The 17,064-nt window shown below is 38.3% G+C and overlaps 1 protein-coding gene across 1 annotated transcript in view; it reads right to left on the reverse strand.

The window, feature by feature from the left end:
• Nucleotides 1-568: 568 nt before the first annotated feature.
• CABIN1 (calcineurin binding protein 1) overlaps nucleotides 569-17,064 on the reverse strand; it is a 116,233-nt gene continuing 99,737 nt past the window's right edge. Inside the window, exons 33-36 of the mRNA XM_050906552.1 lie at nucleotides 16,210-16,501; nucleotides 4,513-4,677; nucleotides 2,466-2,692; nucleotides 569-1,970 (exon numbers count right to left, since the gene is read on the reverse strand). Of these exons, the coding sequence (XP_050762509.1) occupies nucleotides 1,827-1,970; nucleotides 2,466-2,692; nucleotides 4,513-4,677; nucleotides 16,210-16,501 (828 nt within the window). The 3' untranslated portion in view covers nucleotides 569-1,826. The remainder of the gene's footprint in view (nucleotides 1,971-2,465; nucleotides 2,693-4,512; nucleotides 4,678-16,209; nucleotides 16,502-17,064) is intronic.

Below are 17,064 nucleotides of genomic sequence, written 5' to 3' on the forward strand. Positions count from 1 at the left end.
TCACCTATCACTTGTAGTAAGTGAACAAGTTACATGACCAGTTGCTAAAACACCCAAGATGGACATGCTCACTTGCTTATAAATTACATTTTGTTCAAAACAACCAACCCAGAATATGAGAATAAACTGGCAATACAAAGTTTGATGCTGCTTCTTTTTATCCACAGTCCATTTACCATTCTTAGAGTGAATGAGAGCGATCACTGTAATAGTGGATTAAATGCTAATTTGTACAGCCAAATATTCTATGTGATCCCATTCACCATGCGTTGTCTTCCCCCTTATGCTGTTCATCAGCATTCAAAGATACTCAGATAGGTGAAAAAGAATTCAGATCACGTCTCAACGGGGAAGTGAACCCGCTGCAGGAAATCTTGGCAACACTGGCTGACCCGGGTTCTGGGTCACACAAGACCAAACCCATTTGAAGAGGTCTGGCACTCTTCAGAAAAGGAAGAGGCTTCCCCCACCCCGCTTCCTCCACTACTTTCTTATCCAAGAAATAAAAGGAAGGGAGGAGTAGTACTTTTTCCAGAACCATGGTACCTTGCCCTCTCAGACAAACAGAGACAACAGTACATTTCAACTTTATTAGAAAAAACCCAAAAGTTTATACAAAGCTCTGCATTTTACAGAAAACCACCTCCCCCAAACACAAAGAAATCCAACATTGCAAGCTGTATGCATTTTCTTTTTTCATATACATACATATATATATGTACATAAACATATATATGTGTGGGCGCACGCATGTGTATATATAGTGTGACGTATTTTTTTTGCAAGATTTGCATTCATTATTTTACAAAGTTAACATTCAGTAGAAAACAAAAAAAAGGATCTTTGTTACCATTATTTTCTCATATAAATAACTGTGAGCAGTCCCTCTGCAGATAGATAAAAAACACCTTTTCGTGTCATTCTGTAAAAAACAGATAGTACTGAAATGGTATTGAAAGCTTTCAAGTTTTTTCAATACCACCATAAAAATATCATCTAGCCCCCAATTCAAAATGCTTGTCCAAGGCATTAGAAGAGAAAGGACTGTAAGACAATTCTGGAAAGATCAGTTCTTTAAGCCAACATTCAGGTAGATAATTTTTGCTGGACCTCATACATTGGTGTGAAATGAGCACAAACAGGAGGCCAACCTCTCTGTCTGCCTGGAAAAGCTGGTTCTTTGCCTATCGTCACTGAGTCAAATTCCAACAAAGCACCCAGCAGTGCCAAGGAGCTGACAGACTCTCAGCTCACCTTTCTTGCCCACAACACAGCCACAGACTTTCTTGATGCAATTAAAACCTCTACCAGCTCAGCAAATTTTTCCTACTCCATTCACCTTAAAAGGAGCTGTTGGACTAATTGTGGCATGGCTAGACAGACATTAGGTTGTTGAATTACTGCAAGAAAAACTTAACTAGTGGGGAAAATGCAAAAAGACAACTAAAAGAAAGAAAATGCTATCGAAAAGAGCTACTGGAGTGACTCCCAAGGCTCTGATTTGAAGAAGCAGGAACAGTAGAAAGATATGAATTGCAGCTCAAAACATCCTTGTGTTTACTGAAGTTAAAGGTGACAGCGTGGTCCAAATTAATTAACTGCCTGGTAAACAATCATTCTTTCCGTCAAGCACCATGATGGGGAGAATGGCGAAGATTTTGAAGGCAATACAAGTGGTAGCGGTGATAACAAAGGTAATGAAAGTGAAGAACACAATGATGCCAATTAAATGGAGAGTAATGCCAACGAAGATGTTTCAACTGCCAGAGATGCTGGCAACAAGAAGAATGGTTATATGGTTGGTGCTGATGATGGCCAGAATTCATTCATATGTCCATGTAGTCATCATCTTCATCAGTATCACTTTCCAGTGAGGACTCCTGGCTTGAGGTCTCTAAGATTTCCAAAGCTGGCTGACAAAGGCTCTCCTTCTTTACATTCGCTGCAGACTGAGCAGACAAAATAGCAGACTGATCCCAAAAAGAGAGAGAGAGAATATATTGCTAAATAGTCAGGATAAACCCATGATCACAGGGATAAAAGCCAACTGGTTGCTCTTCCTTCACATTCAATAGCTCTCTTCTATAAAAGATATGGCATCCTAATGTGAAACAACATAACATTTACCAGTAGGCTTCCCCACAGTTAATATTCTGGTAGCTTCCACTAACCTAAGAATTGCAATGGCTGCACTAGCTCCCTCACCCATTTTTATAATTCTTTCTAATTCCCTCAGAAAAGGGATAAGGACTAGGATAGCTATGATCTCACCCATGGCCATTATTTCACCAGTCCTTAAAAATCGGCTCCTGCTGATAACAGCTAGCATCTTCTTCCACTACTTACACTATCTCTGGTTATGAACTGAGGACAGGAACTGTTGCTCCTTTCATACAAGTATTTTATTGAGGGGAGAATTAAGATAAAAACAATAATCTAAAAAATTACTGTTTCCCTTTTATTACCTTTAATTTTTGCTTGGTCTCTTCTGAAATGCTGCCCTTTGGAGAAAGGAGGGTGGGAGTGGGTGGAGTGACAGTGATCTCGGGTGGAAATTTGGTGACAGATGAAGGTATGAAAAGCTTTGGCATGTTGGGCAGAATGCGAGTTTTTACTCGGGTGCCATCTGTCTTGTTCTGCTGACTTCCCAAAGTCTGTGAACTGGAGCTGAGTTCAGACTTGGAACTGGAGGCTAAACAGAAAATAATACAAAAAAACATGTTAGGAAGCTATCTAAGATTTCAGATGTCAAAGAAGAGGGTACCGTTCATTGTTAGACATATGGCTGGCTCAAAAGGCCTTTCTTCAAGCCTTGCTTTAATTAAGGCTCAGAAACAGAAGAAAGTGCCTCAAGATTCTATAATGACAACTAGAAACCAGTAATAATTTAAAAAAATCTTTCTGGACAGCAGAAACTCAATCTGACCAAGCATGACAAGTGGCAGTGTAGCACTGACCCATCTACATCTAGTTACAAGACTACTACAAACACCATTTTCCCACTTGTTGTTTCAGATGCAATCATCTTGTCTTTGCATTCTCTAACTGCCTCTCCATTCTGTAATGCAACAAATAAAGCTACTTACCTTTACTTACGAGTCTTAGTTTCCTCCACCATAGTGTTGCTTCTTTAATTATTGAGATAGCAACTCCTCAACAATTTAAGAAAAATATATGGTAACACCCATCAAAATTTCCTTATTACTCTCTTCAAATCCTGCCACAAAAACCTCCTTGGTGTACTCATGCCACTGTCTCCCACAATAGTTAGCATCATTTCCACATACTTCCCAAGTATCTCAGCTTATGGTCTTTACAATGCAAACTTGCTCAGACAGGGCTCATCTCACGAAGTAAAGAGGGATCCAGCCCTTCCGCAGGCACTATCACATTACAAAATAACAGAGACACAACAATAACCAGTAGAAGACAATGCTTTCGCATTAAAAACTGAGAATTCGTTAAAAGAGATTTCTTAATTTCTTACTAATAATGCTGCTTCATATGGAGTCAAAACTATTTTTTTTTTTAAAGTTGTATGAAAGAAAACACCAGAGTTTATCTCAGACTGATAATAATGACAGGTGTTCATATACATTTTTTTCAGATTCAGTCTTGTCAAATCCATCTCTTGCAGATTTCTGGAACTGACATGGCCACTTAAACACAGCAAAATAAAATGCCAGCTTCCTGATGCTATCCTGAAAAACAACCAGCAGTAGAACTAACTACTAAGGGATGTAAAATTGAATTGTATGCTCTCAACTGTACACAAGAATGTAAGAACTGCCACAACAGATGAAGCATGGCTTTCCATCAAGGTCAGTGACCCATCTCCACGGGCAGCCAATCATTTCAAAGTAGAGTACCAGAAATGCTGCAGTAATCAGACACAGGATAATCTGCCTCTCACAAATAAGGAAAACCAAGATACTCCAAACATGAACATCTAGATTATGGCCACCTGAAATACCAAGTTTTACATGTTTTCAATTAAAACACCAACTCCTACTTCTCTTGCAAAGGGGGCAGAGGAGGGATAGAAAACGTTAACTGCTGTAATGTTGTTTTTTATGTTTACTCAGACTGAGTCAGGTTTTGTGAAAAATCATTTCCTTCTGTTAAATATTCCAATAGCGTAATCCAAAGTGTTGTCATATTGCCCCATAAAAGATTTCAATTAAAAGAAAAATTCTACTTTAAAGGATGCACAAACTATATAGCATGATAGCCTGGTACTGGGAGGTTTTTTTATTAGGCTTTGCTGCCGTGGTATTTAGCATGTGAGTCATGCACCAAAAAGAATAGCCATTAAGGGATGACAAGGCACTTTCCTAGGAAGCTGGGACATTGCCAGGAATGCCTCTAAACTCTGGAATACTTGACTGGAAGGCAGGCAGAGAAACTGAGAAATACCAATCACAACTATCCAATCAATCAATCAATCCCTACAGACTGATCCACAGCTATCCACACATTTTCAGAATTCTTTGAAGCACAGAAAGCTCCTACCTTGGATACAAACATGTCCCGAATTTGTGCTGGGCACGGATTCCACTTGCCAGCAAACAGGCTCTGGCGATGGTGCAACAGTAGCCATTTTCATCTGCTGACAAAGCCGTGACTCCTGTTGCTGAAATCCAAGCCCCTCCAAAGGCACTTCAAGCTCTTCTTCCTCTTTAGTAATGAAATATAATTCACAGATTAAGACACAGCCTGATCTCTCTCCTAAGCCTCAATCCTTTTGCTGTCTAACCAACTGGTAGAAATTTTTTTTTAACCCTTGCTCTATTTCTAAACCGTAACATAACTGAGTGAAATTGAATATTGGCAAGCTAAGATGGCAATACCAACTTTTTCATACTTGGTGCCATCAATTCAAACTCTTAAAAAAACCACAGATGTCATTTAAAAATCAAAAGAAAAAATTATTGTGTATGACATTGTTATCTCTGCACATCTGCAAGAAAAACACATACAACTGACCATTCTCCTTTGGAGGTGTGAGGGTTGAAACACCTGCCACACATGCAGAGCAAAATCCACCACCCTTAATGACAAGCCAGCTACGATCGATGGGTCCCTCTCTAATCTGCAACCACAGGTACATGCTACACTGAAGTGCAGCTTACTGGTAAGATTAATTACTGTGAACATCCAGTAACAGGGCCGAATCTGGTTTTTATGAAACCAATATCAAGTTATACTAAATGCCCACTTTTCACTCATATGTCCACTGTACCTCTATAAATACATTAGTCTAAAATTCCCACCTTCTGCCATTCCAGAACTTGGGATGCTTATAACTCAGAGTCCATGTATGTGTGTGTACAATCTCTTTAGTACGTACCAGCTGTATCTGCTTTTAAATTAATGCAGTGTTAAACCAGTTTTCTTACACACTGAGCTGCATATTGTACATAACAGGAGTAATTTTCACTGAACTACTGAGAGCTACTGGTGCCCTTTCTGGGAAGGGCAGACTGAAACAGCGGCAAGCCTTTCAAGGCTATGGACACACAAACAAGCTCTTATTCTCTGATAAAAATGAAGATATCCTTCAAAAACAAAGGACTGTCTAGTCCAATTTGAATCACCTTATATTTACACAGGCTAAGGTGTGCACAGGCAGCTATCACAGACCAGCAGATGCAATGTATATTCACAGTCTAACTTGCTCTAAAATACTTTATATGTCCATGCTCTAAATTAATTTAGGATTTTGACAGTGTGATGTCTTAAAAAGGAATATATATTTCAACTTTTCTTCATCGGAAAAATACTCTCACCCCCTCAAGTGTTGAAGACACTTCTCCATCTTCATCAATGTAGATAAGAACTTGGAATTTACCACTGTAATATTCTCCTGCACAAGACTGCCCCTTGCAGAAAATGCTTAAGACAACATTACAGCTTAACAGCTTGGTAAAAGTCAGATCATTGCAGTTTGAAAGATGCAACTTTTTTAATGAACTAGATTTTCTAGGGTTCTTGAATAATTTGTACAAAAAAAGGCTTACCAAAGCAGGCTGTAAGTTCTTTCATCCACTAATTTTCATTGGTAAAGAAAAGAACCCATCATCTAAACTTGTAGCTGATAGCCAATATAAGCCTTAGGATAAATGAGTTTGCTTGTAGAGAATTCTCCAATAGTTCCCGAAAAGGAAAGGTCACACACTACAGCACAAATCACAGGCAGCTTCTGTTCTGTGATGTTCCACTCACTATCAAGCACAAAATGGAAAGGTCTAATGCAGAAGAATGTAGTTCTCATTCTCAGCACTCTCTTGCACATTTCTCTACGAATAACTTCAAAATACAGCATTGGAAGTAGGAAAGTAATAGTTGCATCTATACATGTATTGTATTAATAGACCAAATCAGCTTAAAAACAACACAGAAGGAAGTACTTAACTCCAGGAATCTTGACTAGGAAAATCGTAATTCATCATTTCCCTGTGTAAGAAGCAGAGGATAGCTGAAGGATCATTTTGTGTATTTGCCTGCCCTTTATACCAGATACACGTATGATTTAACCATATGCTGACAAAGTACAAGAGACTGTATGAAGAAGGATCAGCCCTAACGTGGCCTGAAGCCAATATACACATATCCCATTACACTGCTAGCGTCTGATGATAAGCTGTAGTGCAAACCCAGAAGACTCCCACACTGAAATGGCTACAAGACACTTGATCAAAAGATAGGAAGAAACATTACATCAACATTTGAAGAAAAGCAAGATGAAAATGATGATTTCACAAGATCATCCTACAAGACAGCTAAGAAGTCAACTCCTTTTTAACTTACTCCAACACTCCAGAATCACAGTCTTAAGTATGTAGGGTAAGTACTAACAGAATCTTTCTTATCCACTTATTAACCAAGAATACAAAACAGTAATTAATTTAGCAGATACAATACTATATACAAATAAACTGCAAATCCTAACAGCCTCAACTATACTGCTAACTGAGAACAGTTTTGTATGTACTCAATTGCTAAATTACATTAGGGACTTATTAGTTCACCATTCAGAATAAGAGCTCTAATTTGCATTATTGTTTAATGACAAAACTCTACCTCTTATAATTAAACAAAGATTATAATCAGCATAAAATATATCATTGCTTAAGCTGATCTGCTGTGCTTTATTTTAACAAAATTATGCCCCACTGACAAAAGCTCTTTTGAACAGCCTGTTTCTAGGAAGATGCTACAAGACTGATATCAGTCTATGTTCTTTTATGAGCAATCAGCACACTCATATGCACCTCCATCTTCCATGTCATGTTTGTTTTTGTTAAGTTTTGAAGATCCAGTTTCATAGTGTAGTAAAATTAGATTTAATTTGAATAAAATTATGTGTCAGCCTTTTTTCCTGTAGAAGTGAATGGAAATGAAAGGGCAGGAGTCTGGCACGCTAAGTGTATATTTCTATCACTGCACTTCTGGAAACAACACTTGTTAATATTCTATTAGGCTGCGTCTTTCAGTACATGAGAAATCAAGAACCACTGTCAAATCAATCCCTTGCTGTCAGAGGTGTTAAATACACAGTGACTGAATTCTATCCCCTGATTGGGTCATACACGTTATTCTTTTAGGACTGTGCAATTTTTAATTTTTTTTTTTTTTTAAATAGTCACTTCAGTGGCATTATTTCTAAGTTAAAAATAAAGTTAGTGAACAAGATATTTTTTAAAATTCTTGAAAATGACAAGAATTGCTTGTTTCAGGTATATATACCATAATTTATACTATTTATACCTTAATATAGTGCACAGATATTTATTATATCTTTTTTCATTACAGATGAAAAGGGCAAAAGAGAGAAGGATAATTAAGAAGAAACACACAGCTGGATCTCCTATTATTTGTCTAAAACAGATTTCTGAAGAGAATATCTTGATATTTGTCTTGTGGAAGATGCTGTTATAGCCCTGAACATAACGTCCTAGTTTTTCTAATAAAAACTTTCCCCAGGGAGGTAAAGACTCCACTAACTCATGAGCCACAATATTCTGCACAAGTGCAAGAGCACAAGAATATAAGTACAGCACATTCTGAAGGTGTTCAGAAGCTCAGATTTAATATCAGTTAACAAATCTTTTGGTAATACCCAGCACTTGCACTGTCCTGGCAGGTTTTCAAACATTAGCTCTACAAACCCAGTTTAAAATAAAATCAGTTTCTGAAGACGTAATATGCAATAGTCACTTGTCTCCAGGCTGAAGACGGGACAGGTACTGTACTCTGGAGATCCACTTAGCACTCTCACCTTACAACACAACACACAAAAATTAAGCACATAGAAAAAACCACAGATTTGCAATGCATATTATTATTTATATTGAAAAGTTCATCTCCAATCGAGCTGAATTACAAGTATTTTTTTTTAAGCCTTCCCTTTCCCAACAACTGTCTAAATACATATAAAATAGTATACACATAGAAAGAGGGACATCATACCTTTCAACATCTCCCTGCTTTAGTGAGGAAGAAACAAGCTGAAAACAATTCAATGCAACAACCTACTCCAGCTTTCCTCTCCAACCTCTTTCCACTTGTTGCCAGGGTAACCAGTGTTTGCAGATGCCTATAGCGGGCGCCTGGGTTCATGACTTCATCACAGTTAATATTCTCTCTCTCAGTCTCTCTTTATACAGAGAATACACTATATACATATATCCACACACTATAAACATATAGATTATACAACTCCTGCAACTGTTTTTATACTGACACAATTTACTTTGCTATTCTGATGTGTATAAAATGAAAAATAACACCGTCAAAAATATTCACTTGGCAATTTGCGGATGTGGAGAAAGTTTAAAAGCAGTAGTACTGTAACCAGTAAACAGCTTCTCTGGTCTCTGCACTGCACTGTACACTTAATCATTTGATTTGGTCATGCTGTCAGGTATAAGAGACATTAACATTACAGTGTTATAAAACATTTTATGTGGAATTTCAAAAAATCCTTTAGTCATGCACTAAACCTACTACATGACAACTGAAAGATAAGCCCAGAAAACGTGACTAGCACCTGGAAAAAAAAGTTTTCCAGTTTCTGATGGAAGCAGTTTGAAGTATTATAGCACAGATATGTTAAAGGATACAAGCAACTTACAGTGCATGCACAAAACATCATTTCATTATAGGAAAAAGGAAGGAGCTGAGGTTTGAACTCCAGGACAGAATACTAACATGATTTCAAAAGCAAATGCTTGGAGAAATGGACAGACGACAGCTTCAAGTGCTTAAATAAAGCACTTGCACCACTTGTCTTCATCCCTCTGCAAAACACCTTCCCCAGCAGTTCTGTGTGTCAAGACAAAAAGCCTGAAAATACATTACTATGATTTAGCAAATCTGTACTACCTTGCCTTCCAACCACTTCAAAAGAGTAAGGTTTGAATGCTGTGTGCCTATAGGCACTAGGAAATACTTACTTTACTAGTCCCAGTAACAAGTGGTTTACTTTGTATTTTAATGGCCACCCACAGCACATGCATTTGTTCACAGAACTGACTGTTACTTATTTACTATACAAGGTAATTTTTTTTTTTTCATGGTGATGGAAATAGGTCTGATCCTTTGCTCCCTGACATAGTGGAGTAAATATCTTACCACATTTCCAAAGAACAGTGCTCATGTGAAAACAATTAATTTTCTGTATTCCATCTGCCTTGCCTTCCAGCATGCTGGGAATTAATACAGCTTTTTTCCCCATACAGCAGTTGCAAAGGCCATGGAAAGCTTGAATTTGAAGGAACTCAGAGTTTCCTCATACACTGTGCTACTAAGTCAATGGAAATACTGCACTGGAACACAGGTTGGTTCAGCTGAACACAGTTTGGTCAAGGATGCTGATCTACAGAAATAATGGGGGCATCAGCCCTCAAACTCTATCTGCCATGAGGTACTACACCACAGCAGGCAGCGATGCTAGTTCGTCACAGGATGCAGTAGGTAGCCTTTCCTTACACATTTTCTTTCTCTAAATTCATTCCAAATATCCTGCCATGAAATTTATTTCTAAAAAACCCACTACCAAGTCATAGCTGTAGAATTATTTGACTTGAAATGCCATTCAGGAAATTAGATTCAAAGCTGACACATGAAGCCATGTGTTAAAAACTAAGCATGAGAATAATTTTGGAGGCAAAAAGCTGCAGAACACAAGTTCTATTGCCCCCTGAAATGAAAGAAATTCAAGCAGTCTGGCGAACAGAAGTTCGCACTGTAATAGCATGGCATACTGCTGTATTTATCGCTAGGGTCCTGAACAGGGAGTCTACTGTACAATTATATGAGACATACCCCAAAATGCTTCCTAATGCCAAGGTTAGCTGTCACAGAACAACATTAATGCAATTAAAACTTAAAACAGGTAGCTGCTCTGAAAGTGCTTCCTGGAAATAGTCCCCGGCCCATACTAATTCCCAACCTTCCAGGTCCCTGTTACAGCCATGCTGGGGCCAGTCTAACAGCAGCAACAGCGGAGTTCCCATGTCCAAAAACATTTCCTGCCACTACCAAGTTTCCTAGAGGTGCAGAAAGCTGGCATGCATGTTGGTAAAGAAAAGCCCTGAAGTTCAATACTAACTTTCTCTCTCTCTCTTTTTAATACAAAACAAAATTTCAATAAAAAAGTATGAGTCTAGATCAAAGAGACAACAGTATGATATTCAACTACATGAACTTTAAAATGGCATTATACAAATACAGCTAATTGATATTTGTGTTTTAATATCTGACTCAGCAAGCGCACATCATTTGGAGAGCATCACATAGTAGCACTTGTGGATAGTAACAGTCACTCATTTGTGGTCTACTGCTGCTGAATTTTATGTACTAGTTATCTAATGAAAGCCATAAGACCTTTCCTTCTGTCAGTATTTCATTCTTCTTTGGCCTGACAGCCAGCTAAGCACAATGCAAATTAGCAAAAGAGCTGTTAGCTCTTAAAAAAATACAATGACACCCCACAATTTTCTAAGAACTTTGTAAGTAACATAATATCTGTGCAGTAGGCTCACAACTAGAGCTCTCTTCAGTCTTCATTTGTGCAGGAATATATGTAAATTTTATGCTGCTGGCAGTAATCTAAAACTACTGAAACTGAAACATATTGTAACAATATAGCATCATTACTATGTTCTTTTACAAAAGGTCTCCAGAAAATGCGTTCCATTAGTGTAAGATATCCATAGGCCAGCGACTCCACGGAATTTTCAGAGGGATCTAAGGATGCACGCGGCTAGAGAGGCTCTTGGACCACAAACCTGCCCAGACTGCACTAAACCCCTGGCTATGTACCATCACCTCACAGGCCACAGTTGGGAAGCTGTTGTCCTATTTGTTCTTACTGATCTAACATGGGTACGTAAAAGCGACGACAGTTTTAATTTCAAAGGATTTTCTGCACAGCATTGGATTGAATAAATAAAACTTAAGAAATTTGAAGGGTAAAGATCAGAAATAGACATTAAGTGTACTGAAAAACTCTTCTGGAATGAATTTGTTGCAATAGCAAAGCAAATCAGCGTACTTCCAAAGGGAAGAGGAAAAGACACGACTGACTGCTACTGTCTGAGCACTAGGCAAAAAGGAATTAAGAAGTCATTCACAAACAGGAAACCCCCTGCTGACATTCAGCAGCGAAGCTGTTTTCAGAGTGCACCCACTGTGAAAAATAAAAAGCTTCGTGAAAAGCCAGGATCAGACAAGGGGAAGTGAGAATACCAATGCCAAGGAGGCTGAAGCAGCAAGAGATCAGAGAGCAAATGCAGAGCTAGCTGAAGGCAGCCTGGTTGATTTCTATTAGTGACTTTACAGTCACTAACAGCTGGATAGGAGCTTCTACCCTAGGATGGTACAAAGGGCATGGGGTTACAAGTATTTAAAGACGACTTTTTACAGCCTTGGAGGAATTCAGCCTTGGCAACTGAGGAAGACAGCTGCCAAAAACCAGAACAAGTCAACATGGGAAATGAAGGAGAAAGTAACGAAAGTTGCATACAAGTGACACAAGAAAACAGAGTAGAAGAACACGTGCATTTAAGAGAGAACCCTCATGCCAGGCAACTGCAATATGAAGAAGGCTCACATGAGGCCACAGGTCCTTGGCCAGCCTAACCTTTTCTGTGTTTCAGCTTTTTTTGAGCCATCTCTTGAGAACAACTCTGTGCTCTAAAGCACTATTTTGAATTCAGCAGAAAAAACAAGGTAAGACACTGATTGCAATTAAGAGGGTTGAACGTTACTACTTCCAGTTGTTTAAGAAGTACCTGAAAGTTTGAATTGAAATCCATAGTTAAAATAAGGCATGGCCAACAGGGCCAAATACTTTGGACATTTTGTGTAAGCAGAAAGTTTTCAGTACACTGAATTACAGGCTCTTAAAATCCATATTTTGTCTTTAGAAATTTATGACAAGCAAACTCAGAAGACACTGAGATCAGTATGTGGCTAAACTCAACTAAAGAGGACAACAGTCTCCATTATTTCACTGAGATAGAAACAGGGATTGTGGATGTCCACTGATGTCTGGATATCTAGAAACTGTAAGGAATCAAGGTGAACCCTCATGCCATGCACTGTTTTAATACAAAGACAGATGGTGTCAATGCAAAATTATAGAGTTGACATTCTTTGCAGTATTTCCCTCTCCCTCACATAAACTGCCTCAGTCTTCTGAGAACTCAGTATCAACCTAAGGTCATGTATCAGTTGTTAAAATAAACTAAGCCGCAGACCTCTGGGAAAACACGCTCTTTACACCTAAAATTACTCTTATGACTCCAATGCCCAGTTGAAAGCCTACAGGATGAACTGCCATGTTACAACATCATTACTGAATTCCTAGGACTTATCACTTCAAAACCCTCTGTATTTTGAATATCTGTCTTTTAGGGAGTCTGCTGCTGCCTACACACACTTAAACAATTTAACTTCATTGCTCACTATTACAATAGTGCTACTTACCTTTCCATGCAACTGTCCCCACTTGCATTTATTTCTTGTGGTTCTGAAAGCCTATAAGTTCTACAGGTTGAAATACATTTACACCTCTACTTGCCTTGTTGTGCCTAGATAACATCCATCTGAAATTATAGCAGGATATTCACGTGGCTTATAGAGTGCAATTTCCCTGCACAATACAGAAAGCATTGTCTTCCTTAGCTCTGAATTTCTAAGTTTGGACAGCTTTATCATGACCTTGTTTTTCTATGGAAATGCTTAGGCCTTAAATGGACAAAAATTTAAGGGGGGGGAGAAGTGTTACTCTTCTACTCTGATTTTATACTCTAATTTGGTAAATAGCTGGCTTTAAGCAAAACACATAACTTTAAATAATTCCAAGTATAACAACCTTCTCTTGGTATCAAAACTCAGATGTGAATGTTTTCTAATAATGATTCTTATAAGGAATGAACAGGAATAAGGACAACGAAGAAGAAGAAAATGTCAAGATTTTTCAGCAATTTAGAACAGTATAATATTGGAACAGTGTGACAGGCTGAAGAGGGTTTATCTTAATTGTCCTATTTTAGTTTCCCCAGAGAAAATTTCAGGCTGAGCCACAAAGGCTAATAGTCCCATGTACATTTACGCCTAAACGTAGGAAGCTCTCATGCTGAAACTACCATCTCTTTGCTGCTGGACTTCATCACGCTGTATTCTGTACCAGTTAGTCATGTACTAGACAAAATCTCACTAAAATATTTACATAAGAAATGAGTGGCATAAGCATCAACATTGCTTGGAAAGCCATTCCTTTTTCTGGGTGAAGTCACAGAAAATGATAGCAGCTAATACTCTCTGATGCGGAATACTTTCACAACAAACAGATACAGGAGGAGGTGATGAGACAAAAAAGATTAAAACAGATTACTCTAAAAACGGGACGTGTTTTTACAGAAACAGAGCTAATGGAAGGCAGATGAAAAAGGGTTGTAACAGAATTACAAATAATTCTTTTTAGAGGAGGTGGATGCAGAGGTAGGAGAATTAAAAAGAAAAGAAAAGAAAAAGGACACAGCAGTAATTGGTGTCTGTCTCAGCTAGAGAAATGACCTGTCAGGTAGGTCTGAGAGCCAGAAAGCCAGATACAACGCATGCATTCAGCACTGGAATGAGAGCTCTGCAGAGCATGCCTCTTGATCTTCAGACACAGTTTCAGGGGTCTAATTCTGGCAGCTAACCCTTCTATCTCCCTCAACCAAGATGATGTATAGAAAGCATGAAAGAAGAAAGAACAATATGTAATTTTACAACCCTAACAAAGCCTAGGAAGTCAAAAGATTAAAATAAACATTCCAATCACTGCAATGTGGCCTGGGAAATTGCAGAGAGGAAAACACGTCAGAAATGCTCGTGAATTTTGTTTGAAAACCAAAAGAATGCATGAGTTTTTATCTGCATTGTCATTCCTACCAGTCTCCTTAGTAAGTGTACAGCAACTTCACAGAGGATTCTTTTTTTTCTCCCCTGTTGTCTAGGCACAAACCCAAATTACTCCCTGTTGAACAAGCCTGCCAAGATACCTTATGACACCATGCAACTCCATTCTTTACCTTCATAAGGACAATAACAAATGCAATGTACACTTTGACTAAGCCATACCTTCCTTCTCACTCCCCTTTCCTTCTTCCCCTCCCAAGACAATCTCTCCCTGAATTTGTGAAAAAGGAAAATTAGATTATTATAATGCAACTGCTAATATTGGATGTTAAATTTCAATTTTGTCCTGTACTCAGAGATTAGCAAATTGGGAAAACTCATTTCTCCCTAATTTGCTCTTTGTTGCTGACAAATTCAGAAGATTATGTGTATTCAGATGCCAAGGCTGATTACATATGGAAAGAAATTAAATACCAGAAGTACACAGATAAAAATTTCAGAAAGTCACAATACCAGATTAACAAAACATCCAGACTAGATCAGAGTCTATTCATCATTAATTAATATTATGCACCATTAAGTCTCACAAATCTGGGCACTTTCCACTGTATCCTCATCTGTCATTTTCCACAATACCTCTTATATATATGGTTCATTCATAACTTTATCTGGACTCCTATGAATTTGTCTATGGCATTTTGTGAGTAGTGTTAGGGCCCAAGCTTGTGAACGGATGGAGTGAGCACAAGCAGCAGCAGATACTTTTTCAGACAGTGTTCCTGCTAAGGTTGCAAGAAAGTACAGGCTATGGAAGGTGCTCTGCCACCTTAACATGTGCAGTGTCCCACAAATAAGCACTACCGTCTCTTTTGGGCACCCAAGGCAAGTCTGAAATTGGGTCTAATCTTACTTCATTCCCCAAAGTGGATCAGTACTGTCTTCCACAGTGATTCTGACTACTGCTGACAAGCCAGCCTGCCACGACAGCATTAAAGAAAAAGACAGCATTCTCATTTAATTCTTTCCTCAGCTAGACAAACTGTATAAGACCAAGTACATGACACAGTCCTAAAGAAAACACACGATTGTGCTATAGAATAAATAACATTTTTTCTGTTTCTTCAGTCCTTTTCTGTACTCTAACCTTGCACATAACCATACTAGGGCTATAAATAATATACTCCCAACATTCCAGTCCCGCCAGATGCTTCTTTTCTCAAATGTGAAAAGTAATAGTGATGGTACACTAACTTTATGAACCATGTAGAAGCTTGGAATTTTCACAGCTATGTATCTCCACACGCATATACAGGGCAGTGACAGCTATGCATCTAATTATGTTCATCAGGCACTTGTAAGCCAAATGTAGGCTGTCCACCAGTTTATTTCAATTGCAATCACTTCTAACTTTTTTAAAGATTTCAGGTATTTTAAAGAACTAGATCCTCACCTCTTTGAAGAAAATAAAAAAAATGCTTGGGTTTTTTTTAATGCTACTAGAAACTTAAATTCTCTATTTAAAACATATGACTATTTTTAGGCTACTACTCCACGATTTCACATGCAAGGTACATAGACAGTGGTCAATCTTTTAATCTATCCTAGTAATTAGAATATGTATTAATTATGTAGATGTGCCCAATGCAGGACCAAGACAAAATCTCTGTGTAGCCTTTTGAATGTGGTCTAGTGATTAGAAAACAGGACAGAATCAGAACTCAGGCACTGAATCACCATGTGGCCTTGGCAAACTGATTAGAGAAGGCCAAAACGTTCTGTCTCCCTGAGACTTACCACGTGCGAGATCACTCATGCTGGGAGCAGTCTCTGCATTTTGACTCCGGAGATGCTCAGTGTCCCTGTGTGACTCCTGGGATGGAGGTACTGAAGATGCTGAGGAGGAGGAGGACGAAGAGGAAGAGGCTGGTTTGGATTTGGAATGCAGATCATTCAGTCTCAGGAGATTTTCAGGAGTCACAGTGTCTGGATTCACTGCGGTAGGATGCAGTGTGGCTGGCGTTACTGGGAAGAAGCTCTCTCTGTTGTCCTTTGTATGCTTTGGGGTTGTGGGTGTCTCTCCTGTGGACTACACAAAACAAAAAAGGGCAGGCAGAGACAGTGAGAAAATACGTGCCAGTAATTCTGCATATGCTACCTGCTTCAGTGACAACTGCAAGCAGTACAACTTTCTGCAGACAGAAAACACTCTCTAAAGTGAATATAAAATCAATCACTATTATAAAGAAATCTTTCTCCTTTATGAATTATTTTTCTGTTCTTTATGGTCTATTTATCAAACTAGAACATTTATTCATATTCACATTTACAGTGCTTTATTTAAAAAAATCCCTCACAACATATACTTTCCTCAACTCTGTTATTAAGCATGAATTACAAACTCCTGTGAATAGAAACACATTAATTCAAAAACACATTGACAAACCCTTGACCTGAACAAACAGATCTGCAGTGCTTTAAGAGAATTAGCAAATTATTAAAAGAAATTATTCTTAGTGAATGATGTGAGAAGAAATGGAGAAAGCAGAAAAATATATTTGCTTGCAAAGTAAGTGATCAGCCTAACCTCAAATCATAAATTCCCAATAACTGCAGAACTGAATAACACTGGTGTCCAACTTGGAACAACGT

This window comes from Gymnogyps californianus, chromosome 16 (genome assembly GCF_018139145.2).
Source record: "Gymnogyps californianus isolate 813 chromosome 16, ASM1813914v2, whole genome shotgun sequence".
NCBI classification, from domain to species: domain Eukaryota; kingdom Metazoa; phylum Chordata; class Aves; order Accipitriformes; family Cathartidae; genus Gymnogyps; species Gymnogyps californianus.